The sequence below is a fragment of the Drosophila kikkawai genome, chromosome 2R, assembly GCF_030179895.1.
Source record: "Drosophila kikkawai strain 14028-0561.14 chromosome 2R, DkikHiC1v2, whole genome shotgun sequence".
Classification (NCBI taxonomy): domain Eukaryota; kingdom Metazoa; phylum Arthropoda; class Insecta; order Diptera; family Drosophilidae; genus Drosophila; species Drosophila kikkawai.
Genome location: NC_091729.1, coordinates 13,405,266 through 13,419,187, shown reverse-complemented (window position 1 = coordinate 13,419,187; position 13,922 = coordinate 13,405,266). Strand labels below are relative to the sequence as shown.

Below are 13,922 nucleotides of genomic sequence, written 5' to 3'. Positions count from 1 at the left end.
TTTTGTTTATTTTTTGGCAGACGAAATGGGATTTTTTCTGTATTTTCTTACAACATTAAAAATTATTTTCTTTCAAAACTGTTAGTATTTATTTATAAAATTTTGTATTATATTTAAAGTCTATCTTATACCAAGACCCTTGAGTTCTTTCCCTTACCTGAACATAAATCCCATCTCCCTTTTTCCTATTCCCTCTCAACCCGCCCACAAATCGTGATCGTATAGCTACAAGATCCCTCTATGTGGTTTAACTGGCAAAAGAAGCGTCGCCTCATTAGGGATTTTCCCTATTTCGGAGACAATTGGTGTGCGCTGAGCTTTCCTCGCTTTGGCTGCTGCTGCTGCTGCTGCGGATTGTTCTTGGTCATGTCGTTGTGGGTTTAATTTGGTTTACTGCCCGACCACCGGTGCTGGGCATTTACGTGACACGTTTTGTAAGTAAGTAAAGTAAAGTTCCCATTGTGACCGGCCGTTAATCAGATTCACGGAGCATTTCTTCACCGTCGTTCTCTCTTTATTTACGTTCATTGTTATCATTTGAAAATGCCTTAATCCGAATTTATGAAACGAAAGCGGAAGTCGGCAGCGGCTGTGGCTGTGGCTGCGGCTTGTTGCCCCATTGTCTCCGGTGGTGTACGGTATACTACGGTTTACGGTCTTTGGTATTCGAATCTCTTTCAGTTTCCCAGGTCTCCCATCATCAGATCTTGTCTTGGAATCTGTAAGGCACTATGGGAAAAATATGGGAAAAATTAATATTAAAGAATTTCGAGCGAGTTAGAATTAAATTAAATTATAAATATTGTAATTTTAATATTTATACAACTTTTGTTGGGCTACAAATGTTATAAATACCTTTCTTGTGCACTAATAAACTAACCGAATTCGTACTTGGGAATTATAATAGCTGCCTTCTTACCACATGAGGTTTTTTTCCACTCCTTTTTTAATGTTTTTTCTTTTAATTTTAAATAGAAATTAAGTGTAAAAAAGTATTCCTTGCTATATGTGCCCTTTCCCCTCAAATAAATTTATAATTCCCAACAGGTTCTAGAATCGGATACTGATGAAAATGCCTTCTAAAACCACTGTGACCTTTTAGGCAAAGAAAACTGATTTCTAGTCATACTTTTTATAGGATTTCTTTGACAACTTCTACCAAAACTACCTAATTTTCACAAATATAAAAAAAAATTATCAAGTTATCTGTAAGGTACTCTTTTTTCCCAGTGCATTTCTTCATTTTGCAGGCTGTGTGGCATTTTCGTTTTTGGAATGTTTGTGTCTGCGCCAGTTTCTTTACGAGCGCTTCTTATTTTTCAGCTTTTTTTTAATTTTTATTTACGGTTACTTGATTTGGTTTTATTATGATTCTTTTTTTCTGATTGATTCGGATGTTTTTTTGTAATAAGATTTCAGTTGTGGAGACTCGGAAAAACCTGAAAAAAGAGTCGACGGAAAACATGACAGCTGCTATTGCTGCTACCTACACCTCCGAACCGGCGAAAAATTCCCCGAAGGAAAAGAAAATGCTGAAAACTTTATGACTAGGCTGGAGATATGCCACACAATCTGTTTATTGATTTATAGCCCAGGGAAAGTGCCAATAAAACGTAGGGAGGCTGCTATGCTATGGGATTATATAGGGGAAATCCCTCTCTCTCTGTGCGATCGTAAAAATAACTATAACTAACTTGCTCACGCCCCAGACCAGCCTCAGCTTTCTGTATATACATTTCCCTTGCTTCTTGTAGATCTTTAATGACTCCAAGACTCGTAAATCGTTTAGTTTTCGGGGGTGGTTTTAGCTCTATATATAGTTGAAGATATCTTTGGGATATTTTTGGTATATATCCAAAGGCACGCGATGCTCCCCCTGAATGCGCTCATCCATCTGCCAGATGTGTAAATTATAACTATCGAACGAGGGGAGGCGGCTTAACTTCCTTTTGCCTGGCAATTTATGCACAAACACATCACAATCTGGTTTCTGGGACTCGGGCACGTAATTGAAAATCAACAAGGCTAAGCAAATATATATCCAAGGCAATCGTAATTATCAGCTGGACTTACTGAAATTACCTCACAGAGTCACGTACGTGAGCCTAAGTAAACATCCTTTGGCTCTTTGGGTTTTATTATTGTTTTTTGGCAACTCTCATTGCACATCCTGTCCCTCGAGGTAGGTGATTCTTATCGCCTTGGAGATTCAAATGCCGATTCCTGGCCAGACAATAGAGAAGATATGTATGTTAGATCGTTTGCGAGGGGCAGCTGTTTTGGCTTGGGTTCATCATGCATATGTGGAGGGGGATGAGCTGGGGATTAACTGTAAGGGCACTGAGGGAAAAAACTGGTAAAGTAAATACAGAAATTCATTTTTAAATAGTTGATAAAATTTTTAGGATTTTATGTAAATGTAAAGCAGGCCTGGTTAAGTTTTTCTATAGAACTCTATGTAGTTCTAGTCATTTTCAAACTCCTTAACGCTTCGTAACCATTTCCTAGATCCAAAATGCTTTCTGCTGGTCTGCCCATTTGGACACCCTTTTTTCTACTAGTCCTGCTGATCCTGGCCAGCGTGTGGGGTATGCCTTGTAAGCAGATCCTATCAGATCTCTCTTTTAGTTTCAGGGAAGATATTAATAATGGTTTACCCCTAGTGATGCTCAATATAGGAGCTCTGGAGGGCATATTCCGCCACCATGGATCGCCAGCATGTGAGCAGTGTCCTGTTGAACTGAATCGTGAGTTTATATAACCTTAATTATAATATATTATTTTATAATTTTATATAAATTATATTTATGTATATTTGTAGCAGCTGTACAAACCTTTCTTTCTTGGCCTAATTTTATTTAAATTATATTTATGTATATTTGTAGCAGCTGTACAAACCTTTCTTTCTTGGCCTAATGAAGAAGTTAAGCAAGACCAGGCCATTCTTGAGAAACAGGACAAACCGGAGCAGAGTTTAAATCTAGAAGATCCTAAGAATAAAGTCCAGGAGTCCTTAAACTTAAAGAATATAGAACTAGAACCAACTATGGAAGTGAAAGAAAACAAGGAGGTGGAACAGAATAAGGAGCTTAAGCTCCAGGAAAATGCTAAAGAAAGAATTAAAAGGATGCCACACCAAGTATTTCCAGGAAATGTTAAAGGTAAGAAGGTTTTCTATGCCAGTTTTACATGCTATATAAATTATTTAAAAGGAAGTCTTGCCTTTTAAAATTTTTTTTAAATTATTTAAAACTTAAATTTAATTATGTTTACTTCTAATTAACATTTGTCTAATTTAGAACGCAATTCAAGGCTGATAAAACCTCATTTGGTGGACTACAGGCACTAAGGCCAAACCTTCAGCCGCTTTACATAAATTGTTTACTTTTATTTTCTGTATTAAAAATTGTATTAAAAATGTATTAAATGCTTGCTTTGGGAAGACTCTTTTTCTGTAAGTGTATTTTATCTTAGGACATCTCTTTGAGTCCTTCGCCTTGCAATTAGAAATGATTAGAGCGTCGCCACACAATCAATTAAGAATTTTTTTACAAATGGTACCTACTCTCAATTTATTTGGCCAACGATCGAGGATGCTGATAAACAAACCATTAGATGCACTTGAGATCGCAACATGACACCGCTTCAAAGAGAGCAGGAGGTGTAACATCTGCCCTGGCATTCGAGAAGCGAATCCTGAGTCCTGAATCCCAAATCCCTATATTTTTTAGGGCGTACGCGTGCTGCAACTCGATCGATTGAAGGATGGATGGATTAAAGGATAAGGATTCTGAGTAAGCTGGCGTAACTCGATCATCGGCATGATCTCTGCCTTCACGCGTGGAGTAAAAGGATTCGGCACTTGACAGCTCCAGACACATGTTGGACTCACACCACAACCAGATCCTTGGCCATATGCTGCGATTTCCCCAAAAATAAATGAAATAAGAAAAGGATCTTCTCTTGGCATGCGTGTGTGGCAGCCGCAAGAACAGCCACCGAATGCCTTTTACATTGAAATGCTTTTTAGTGAGCGGCAGGAAAAGGATTTCCTGTAATTACTCGCCGATCCCTGAGCGGCGCTGAATAATTAGGTAGGCTCAAAAAAAAAAATTAATCATTCATCTACTGAGGGAATAAATGTATGAATGAATGAGTGAGTGAATGAAAGAGCGTGCTGGGTGTGGAATGATAAATCTCTGAAAAATGGTAATTGAAAATTGTGATAAATTAAGTGACAAAGTCAAGGCGAAGAGTTGTGAACTGAGGGGGTATAATCTTATATTTCTTATGGTTAATTCCTAGAAAGAATTTTATTTTCAAATGAAAATTTGATGACAGCTTCTGTTGGGATTTAAGAGCAGTTTTTTTTTTTTGGGGCAGGGATTAACCCTGTGTATGCCCTTTCTTGCCATTCTCCCTTATGTTTCAAATCCCCTTTTTTAATACATGAAAATACAAAATACTTTAAAGTCTGCTTTTAAAATCTCTTAATCCTTTGACAATAAAGTACACACATTTGAGAGCCAAAGTTAACCCACATATTTTTTCTGTAGGCCAAGGGACCTTCTTTGTTTCCTGCTGTGTTTTGAACCCCGGGAACTTTACTTCCATTGACCTCAGATGTTGACTCAATCAGCTTAACAGGGGACAGAGATGCGGGTCAGGAGGTACACTGTAGAAATAATATTTAGAATATTATTAAAAATGTATTCAGCTATAAAATAAAAACCTTTTTTAAATAGTATAATATATAATGCTTAAAATTTTATTTATAATATATTCATTCATAAATTAAAAATGTTTTTAAAGTAATTTATAATATAATACAAATAAATATATTTTCTTATTTTTAAAAAATCCATATACATAACAAACGTCGTAAATATCCTCTCTCTTAGGCTTTCCTACAAGAAAGTTCTAGCAAAGAGTGCATTTACAATTCCCAAGTACTAATTCAGAGAGACGCTAACTTATAGCTACGTGAATTTTAAAGAACAGTCTTCAGCAAATTAAAGCCGAAATTATTTTATAAACATAAGAAAAGATCCCAAGCTCTGAATTTAAAATTATAAGATACCAAGAAATTACCTTTATATTATATTTATGACCTTTTTAAGACAATTTTAGTTAGTAAAAAATTAGTCAACATTATTCAAAAATTAATAGATACAAAAAATTTAGTTTATATTAAATTTATGACCTTTTTATGACAATTTTAGCTAGTAATAATCCTTATTTCTTTCAGTACCTTTTAGGTCTTTCAGATCTCTACGAATGTGTCCACAGCTGTCGACCCAAAACAGCTGAGAGAAACCGCAGGAAAACGTGAGAGAAACCCTGAAAGAGAGCATGCGCAGAGAGAGAACGAGGGAAACCCACGAGAGAGAGATTCAGCAGCAACAAAACCCGCTGCACGGGCACGATCGCAATCAGTTGAGAACGTGGATTGCGCGGAGCTACAGATACAGATACTCAGTAGTCAGTCGTCAGATAGAGATACTCTTGCAGTGTGCGTCGTCGTCGCATTACTCACTCATCCGCCAGGCCACGAAGATACATTTCGCAGTGCAACTGGCAAACTGGATTTGCCACCCAAAAAAAAACAACAACAGAAAACGAAATCCAAACAATTCCCGCGTTAAGTGAAAAAAACATAGCCAATTGCAGCGAAACTTTCAAAACTCGAAATAGTAGAAAAGTAGTTCAGAGCGTGAAAAATACGTTACTAGCTGCGAAACATTGTGAAACGTATCCGAGAGATACACAATAGAGCAATAGAGAGCTAGAGAGAGCGAACGGAATAAAAACTACCGACAAAAGTGCATTTTGCAAAAGCAAATTAAAACCTGAAAATAAAACCAAAAGCCACAAAAATCTAAACAAATTTTGCAAAAGATTATAAAATTTGGTAATCCAATTTTATATACAATTTTTCCAAACGTCTCACAACCTCGAGGGGAGATTCGCAAGACACAAATACAAGTGTTGGATTAACATATTTTCGATCAAGGTAAGTCGGTTTACATACTATATATGTATATATATTTTTTTTCTTTATGGCCCTCATTAACACTAGCAGAGTCGAAAATCATACCGAAGGTTTTTTAAAGTTGACTTGGCTTTTAGTAGTCGTAGTAGCTGTCTTGCATTCCAACAGTCTCTCAGTCTGTCTTTCAGTCTGTCTGTTTTGATGTGACTCTGGCTAATTGACCTCCAAAACTTGTGTTTTCCTTTATAAAGCCCAGTCAAGTAACGAAACTGGGTTGTAGTTGCCAGCAAATTGAAAGTTAATGAAGAGTTTTTCCAGCTGAATTGGTTGTTAAGTTTGGCTTAGTCAAGGGAGAATGTGTTTGTAGTCAAGGGAACTGGTTAAAATTACCTTTTGGTTTAAAAAATATATACAATTGAGGCAACCGCAAAGGCTAAAACACTGAAAGAAACTCTGGTTTGTTGAGAAATGAATTCTAAATTAAAAATTTTTAATGAGAACTAGAAGAAACCTTAAGACCTGCTCTTATAAAATCCAAAAATAAATATAGAAAATCTTAAAATATTTTATAAAATTATTTAAACATTTTCTGCTCATTAAAAAGCATCTTAAGTTGATATTTCCCTCACTTAGAACCCCAAAACAGAACCCTCGAAATTTTCTCCAAGTGTCCTAACAAAAGCCACACTTAAAATGCCAAGACGGCAGCTGCAAAACAAAAACCGAACTGAAATTTTGTGGCCAAGTCCGATAAAGATGCATTCTGTTGGATTTCATGGTGGCTTCACCAGGACAAAGTAGTTATTGCCCTGTTTCTCGGTTATTCTGTTGTTCTGCCTTTTCGCTCCTGAGTAAATGCGCGCGCATGCGCAAAGGATGTGTCGGATGGGGGTTCTTTTCTCTGTGTAATCTTTGCAGCTGCAGGATCGCTGCCAGCTGCACCTGGCCTCGCCCGCTTAATTAATTTTTCCCAGCTGACTCAGCTTGCTCGGTTTCTTTGGAGCAAAAAGGAAATGACAAACCTCTGACTGTGGCAAAACTTTGATAAGCAATTTGTTGGAGTTCCAAAGAAAGAAGGAGCCACTTCCTGCTGACCAAAGGGCGAGTGGAGCAATGAGCTTTTGCTAGACACGTGCTAGGATCGAACTGGGTATATATATTTCCTCCTTCCACTTTCCTATTTGTAGTTTCTTTCATTTGAATTTACATTTGACAAGAACAAGACCCAAAAAGACCGATTCGAAATGCATTTGGCGCCATTTGGCCGACGCCGTACTTATATTTTTAAAACGCATCAGCGACAACAAGACCGAAAGTCGTCACACATCCGTCCATCACACATTGGGGGCCATAGGGCACTGAAAGAAAATATAAGGGTAAAAGGAAATAAAAGAAATTTAAAAGAAGTAAATAGAATTACAAAGAAAATAATGAAAACAATTAAATAAAGGTTTTAATTATTATTAAAAAAATATTAGAAAATAATTAAAAATATAATTAACTAAAAAATAATAATGTTAATTAAATAAAGTTTACAAATTTAAGTTTAAATAAATATTATAGTAAACATTATATTTTTTGAAGAAGTAAACTCACACAATTATAGTTTTCTTATGGCTTTTTTTAAGTTTTCTTTTAAAACAAATTCTTTAAAATTTCATTTTTTTTTCTCTCAGTGTCTTTAGGGGGGAAATGATGAATGGGACTATTTTTTTTTTTGTTGGACAAACAGAGATGGCGCGACAGCGTAACAGAGACAGCGCTAGCAGACGTCAGGCAGACGATGCATTTTCGCATTTTCGCTGCCTCGATGGCGTTACATGATTTGTAATATCAGCAAACATACGTCACAACAACAACAGCAAAAGCCAGAAAAAAAAGAGAAAAACAACTACAAGAGCAGAGCATGTGCATAAATGGAATCCGGTTCGGTTGCTGTCCGTCTAAGTTTATTTTTAACAATATTCAGCAGATTATCATCTGTCGCCTGCTGCCGCCAGTGCAGTCTCCAATGAATGAACGAACGAACGAGTTTATTGCCTTGAAAGATGGCCAAGAAAATAAGAAACGGAGAGTCATACAAAAGTTAACCAACAATGATCATTAAAGACAAAAAAAATTACACTAGATATGGTGCTTATATAGCTTAAGGCAAGAGTTTTCTATAATCTAGTTAAAGGGAAATATTAAAAGATATTTTAATTAGTAAATGGGGGAAACAAAGGTATTTTTGGATGATTATTTTTTAATTTCTGAATAGTTTTACATATAATCTTTAACATTTAATTATACCCAAAATTTCTTAAAGTATTTCTTAAATTTTTAGCACGAAAGTTATCCTTACCTCCTTTACTTTTTATTAACCAAAATTTAGCCTAACCTTTGCTCGTCTCATCTTCCAAAAATATCTAGAAAATTATATATAATTTGTTGTTTAATAAATTCCTATTTATGGAGAGCTGTCATCATGTCAACCTTGGCCACAGAGCTGGCAGCAGAAGAATCCCAATCTCAAACCAAAACCCAAACCGAATCCGTTTCGGCAAAACGGAAGCCGCTCAGAAAGATGAAACGCGGTGGGTCGTCGCCTCAGCATCCCCTGGAGAAAGAGGAAATTGTGGGGCATAAACACCCGGCAAACGGACAGACTGACGGCCGACAAAAACAGACAAGATACACACACTACACACTCAACACTCGACACTCAAGACACTGGAAGACTCCGGAGAATCACACATATATTTGGCGGATAGCAAATTACGCACTTAAAGTGCTCGCCAAATGACAGGAAACGCGTCATTTTTACGAACTTCAAATTACGATTTTTTACGTTCGTGTTGCCTTGTCTTTTTTGCACACTTAAAGTTCTCTTTGGGGCTTAGTGGCAGCTACTAAGTAGCACGAAGACTCGCATATACATATATATTTTTTCGTGAATGTAATTAAAACTGTGGCGCATTTCCTCATTTATTTTCTACAGGGGCATTTCCTTGAAACAGAAAAGGAATGAAATAACGAATTACGAACGGGGGATGCGCATCCTGTGTGTGTTGTGTGTTGTGTTGTGTGCAGGCGGACGTTGCACTTCCTGCCATTGACTTTTGTCCACCGAATAGTAACTGAAAACCAAGCGCATTTCCCACTTCCCATTTCCATTTCCCTTTTCCTTTTTCACGCACACAAGCGTGAAAAACAAAGGCAACGCGTGCTGGGCACGAGTTATCTATTTGTCTGAGATTGAATGTCAATGCCATATCTATTTTCTATATATAAAAATATATATTTATAGATTATTATTCAATATGAAACAGGCTTGAAGTCAGCATGATCACTGATCAGTACAGAAGCCCCACAGATGGAGTTCCATTTGGCAAAATGCTTTGCTTTTCACACGCTTTTCCCTTCAAAACGTGGGAGTGGGAAACCCCAAATGTACTTCAAGTGTTTTCATTGGCTTCTAAAACAGGCGGAAGTTAAAGTACAGAGAGAAAAATGTGTAAAATATAATGTGTCATTTATTTTATATTAAAAATAAATATTTTGTATTATTCAAAAATGATTTTAAATATTTTTTGTATTTTTCTTATCAAAACCATGAATTATCATTTAATAAGCAGTTATTTATAAATATATAAGGAAGATATCTTTCTGAAAATCGATCAAATTTCTTGATTTATTACTTTCTTTATCAATTTTTGCTTTGTTTAATATTTATTTATTATTTTTATCTTATTATTTACTGATAATAAATTCAAAACATATATTTCTCTCTTTTAAATTTTATATTCTCATGGTATTCCCCACCCCTTTCTCTTAGTGTACTTGCCCCCCATGGGTAGTTTCCCTCTTTACCCCTTATTTTCCATTTAAAAATTGAAATTGAAATGAAATAATTGAATTCACAGGGCACAACCAACCACAATTATGTAGTTCGCCCGCTGAGGGCCGCCCGAAGATTGCTTAGAACTTGGAGAAAATTCTTAATGGGTCATTCTCCCATCAGGGGGGAAGAACTCTTCTCTTTTGAGGGATTTGTTATTTCCCTTCTAATGGTGTCTAAAATGTCGCTTTACTGGGTCTTCGTTTAAGTTTATGGCATCCGTTAGCATGAGTCACCCTCACCCTTTGGGTTTTAATACCACAAAAGGCGGGGGATGACTTTTGTCTTTTAGTTGAATTTTAGGTTGAATATGTGATAGGAGAATAAATTTTATATTCAACTGCACTCTGTTTTGGTTATAAAAAGAGATAAGTGTGAGTTCTGGGAGTGGTTTAACCAAGGCACTTAAAAACTAAGCTTGTTAATCTTTGAGTTTTAAGAGGGAAAACCTTAGATAAGTCCTTAGGTATGCTATATGTTCTTAAAAAAAAATAGGTTTAAAATTATAGTAAACAAATGTGAATATATGTATAAAAAATATATATATATAAGATTTTTAAACTATAAAATTTTATTAAAAATCAATCTTACTTTCGAGAAACATCACTTAAAAAGGAGCAACCTGGTTCAGTTTCAGGCTCTCATTCCATAAGCCTTGAAATTTTAATATCTCTGACATAAAAATCTCAAATTTTTCGATACAATCTAGGGAAGACTACCCCGAACTTGATTATAATTCGTGGGAATTTTGAATGCCATTTAATGGCAACGAACTGTGTAATTAAAACTGCTGCCGGAGACTCTTGACTCCTTACGCATTTCCTTGAGCGGAAGCCCCGTTCAAGTTTTATTCCGGAAAACTATTAAAGGTTCCCTTTTGGCGAGGCTTGAAATCGCAGCCCGGGGCTTCCGCTGTCATTCCCATTTCCATTCCCATTCTTACCCACATTCGCATTGACACCTTTTATGATCCGTCGGCGGATGTTTCGCTTGTTGTGCTGTGCTGTGTTTTTTTTTTTTATTTTTTGCCCCCGGTTCCCATTTGGTGGGTTCTTTGTTTTGCTCAGCACATTCGCAGCTGCCAATTGGGCTGGTAATTATTTCCGCTCCGCTCTGCTTTTGACCTGTTCCCCGCTTTGTTTGTAATCGTAATCGGCGGCTTGGCCTGTGTTTCTATGTCAGCCACATGCCGATTTCCCCCTTGATCAACCGATCTCCCACCAGATCCCCTGATTCCCTCCAATCTCCAACAGAATATGACCGCCGATCGATATGACAGCGCGCGAGTAATGATTATTCAGCGCTTCCTTTCGCGTGTGCCCCGCCTCGATCCGCTAACGATCCGCCCATTCCGCCGGCAACAAGGTCAGATTTAATAACAAAATATAAATTCAAAAAAATATGTTTTTTGGAAATATTTAAAGAATTTTGGATACTCTTTAAGTGCAATTGATATTTAAAAAGGCGAAAAAAATAATTATGCCTTAATTTTAAATGATTTTTGAAACTATTTTAGAAAGATTTCTGTTTTTGACATTTTTATTTATTTTTTAAAAAGAGTTTTTGATGATTTTTTTGTTCAGTGGAAGGAGTGGACAAATTTTAAAACTATATATATTTTTATAGAACCAAAAACTATGCTGATACCAAATTTGATAAGACTAGCTTTTATACTTTTTGAGATCTAGGGGTTTATTCTCCTTAACGGACATTTATAAAGACGGACAAACGGACAAGCTTTAATTTTCAATTTTAAATAACTATTTTCTATTACAAAAATCTTGAAAAATCCTATAAATACAAACAAAACACACCTTGTGACTAATCGGACATACCCTATAGTCATTATAGAGATCAGGTCAACAACACACTTATGATGCCGTACAATGCGGCGTATGCGTATTATTATTTGTATTTAATATGCTTACAGTTGCTTTTGTTTTTGTGTTTTTTTTTTCCATTGCTGTTTTTGCGATTAAAACAATTGCTGGCTTGTGAAAGCACTTCCGTTGCACTAACCTCTCCGCCATGAGTCACATATATAGTACTTTTATATTAATCAGCGTTTCCCTCTCTCTCTCTCTCTGGTGTTTCAGTATCACAATGCAAGTGGAATCGAGCTACCCGAAATACGCCGGACGTGTGCCGCCCCTGGATTTGTCCCAGGTGAATGCTGGTCAGGATTTGTGGAGTGGAGGAAGTACTCCTTCGGCCAAGCGACACCTGCATCATCCCTACCAAATGCTGGACAAGTGTCGTGGCGGTGTGACTCTGATAAGCGCCTCCTCAGCAACCAACACCTCCTCCTCCGATGACAACAACAACCGTCTGCTGGAGGATGGCAGTACCTTGATACATCATCCCATGGGCTCTGATGGCCTGCCCTTGGATCCTCGTGACTGGACGCGAGCGGATGTATGGAAGTGGCTGATAAACATGGCTGTGTCCGAGGGTCTGGAGGTCACCGCCGAGCTGCCCCAGAAATTCCCCATGAATGGCAAGGCCTTGTGCCTGATGAGCCTGGACATGTACCTGTGCCGCGTTCCTGTTGGTGGCAAGATGCTCTACCGGGACTTTCGAGTGCGACTGGCCAGGGCCATGGCCCTGCTCTCGTAGGGATACTCCTCCCTTCCCCCCACTGGTTGTATATATCTCTAGGATTTTAGATTAATTTTAGCTTAGTTTTTGTAGTTGTAAAGCCTAGTCCTTAGAGCTCTCTTTGTTTAAGTCTTAGTCATAGTATCCTGCATTTCAATGTTGTCAAAGATAAGCTCTCAAATATGTTTCTATATTTTAAATTGAATTTTTGGAACGAAGGAGAAGCTGGTATATAATGAGCATAACCAAGAGTGAAGTTAAAATGCTGTCCTATTAGTTGTTTAAGTATGCATTTGATGGAAAATATATAAAATGAAATTTTATAAATGAACAAAGGTGTGTGGTTTTAATGGGTTTTAGAAGGCTGAAATAGAGTTAACTTTAAACCTCTTCCCAAATTTCCCTACATATTTTTCCCCACTCATTACTCTACTAGTATTTCGGTTAAAGGTTACCCTACTCTCTGATCTCTAAGACAACTTTTTTGGGTAATCCCCATAAGAAGACCCCGCACGGGTTTTGAGCAATTCCGCTCTCTTTCTTAAACTTAATGTTCTGTTTATGTCTTTCACAATTCTCCCCAACAAACTCTGGCATTGACAAGTGAAATACGCTTGCCCAATTAGCACATCATTAAGTCCCAACAAATGCCTCCGACTCTGTAAAAAAACTAGATATATATATATACTTACACACAGACACACCAAGACAAGTGCAATAAACTCTTTGTTATTCTTGGCCAGAAGTTAATGCTAACATTTGTTTAGGCCCTGGTCATACATAGATCAACCCGAAAGTGTTTATTTTCCAAAGACTTTTCTCGTCTGTGTGATTAATGAGGGAAAACTGAAGTTGCTTTACAGTAAATAGAGGAAAATTGGGGGAGAAATCCATGAAAACCTTGGACAGTTTTTGGGGAAACTAGAGTTACTTCATAGTACAATTTAGGGGGAAATTAAATAGGAGGGGAGGGGAAATTCCTAACCCAGTTTACTTTTTAGGGGGAGACTGAAGACACTTCCTAGTAAACAAATTAAATTAAATATTTGTAAATATAGTAGTATTTTGGGGGGAAAACGGGAGTTACTTAAGGGGTAATTGGGGGAAATTCTTAGTACATTTTGTAGATATCTAGTATAGAAAGTTCCCAAATAAATCACAAAAAACCTTTGCTTTTTATATAGCCAAAAAAGACAACAATTTAAGAGAGCTTTTTTGTTGCTAACCAGAAAACAAAACCCTCAAAAAAAAAAAAAGAACAACCAAATCAAGGGAGAGGTACCCACAATCTATTCGTGTTGAAACCGAAAATTTCCCCATTGCAAAAAAAAAAACGCAGCAAACAGAACAATTATGACAATGGCAATAACAATAGCAATAACAATAACGGATAACGATAATCAGCATCGGTAGTCAAATAGAACCCGGATAGATACAAAGATACATCCGTGT

General features: G+C 36.8%; 2 protein-coding genes and 1 long non-coding RNA gene across 8 annotated transcripts; 2 read left to right on the top strand and 1 right to left on the bottom strand.

Moving 5' to 3' along the window:
* Positions 1-467: 467 nt before the first annotated feature.
* LOC138928155 (uncharacterized) lies at positions 468-1,144 on the bottom strand. Its single transcript, XR_011444639.1, has 2 exons — positions 856-1,144; positions 468-729 (listed from the first exon to the last, which is right to left on the bottom strand). It is a non-coding gene; the product is annotated as an uncharacterized lncRNA (long non-coding RNA).
* A 1,274-nt stretch (positions 1,145-2,418) lies between these two features.
* On the top strand, positions 2,419-3,449 carry LOC108082389 (uncharacterized). 6 transcript variants are annotated; one of them, XM_070284705.1, is made up of 4 exons: positions 2,429-2,588; positions 2,664-2,747; positions 2,889-3,161; positions 3,300-3,449. In XM_070284705.1, exons 1-4 carry the CDS (start codon positions 2,516-2,518, stop codon positions 3,347-3,349), a joined length of 480 nt encoding a protein of 159 aa, XP_070140806.1. In that variant the 5' UTR covers positions 2,429-2,515; the 3' UTR covers positions 3,350-3,449. The 6 variants fall into 6 exon arrangements, with proteins under 6 accessions (XP_070140808.1, XP_070140806.1, XP_017033223.1 ...); XM_017177734.3 differs by having other exon boundaries at positions 2,430-2,588; positions 2,886-3,161; XM_017177733.3 differs by having other exon boundaries at positions 2,437-2,597.
* Positions 3,450-5,446: 1,997 nt separating this feature from the next.
* Positions 5,447-12,805, top strand: edl (ETS-domain lacking). Its single transcript, XM_017178061.3, has 2 exons — positions 5,447-6,013; positions 11,969-12,805. Exon 2 carries the CDS (start codon positions 11,976-11,978, stop codon positions 12,486-12,488), a length of 513 nt encoding a protein of 170 aa, XP_017033550.1. The 5' UTR covers positions 5,447-6,013; positions 11,969-11,975; the 3' UTR covers positions 12,489-12,805.
* Positions 12,806-13,922: the final 1,117 nt, after the last annotated feature.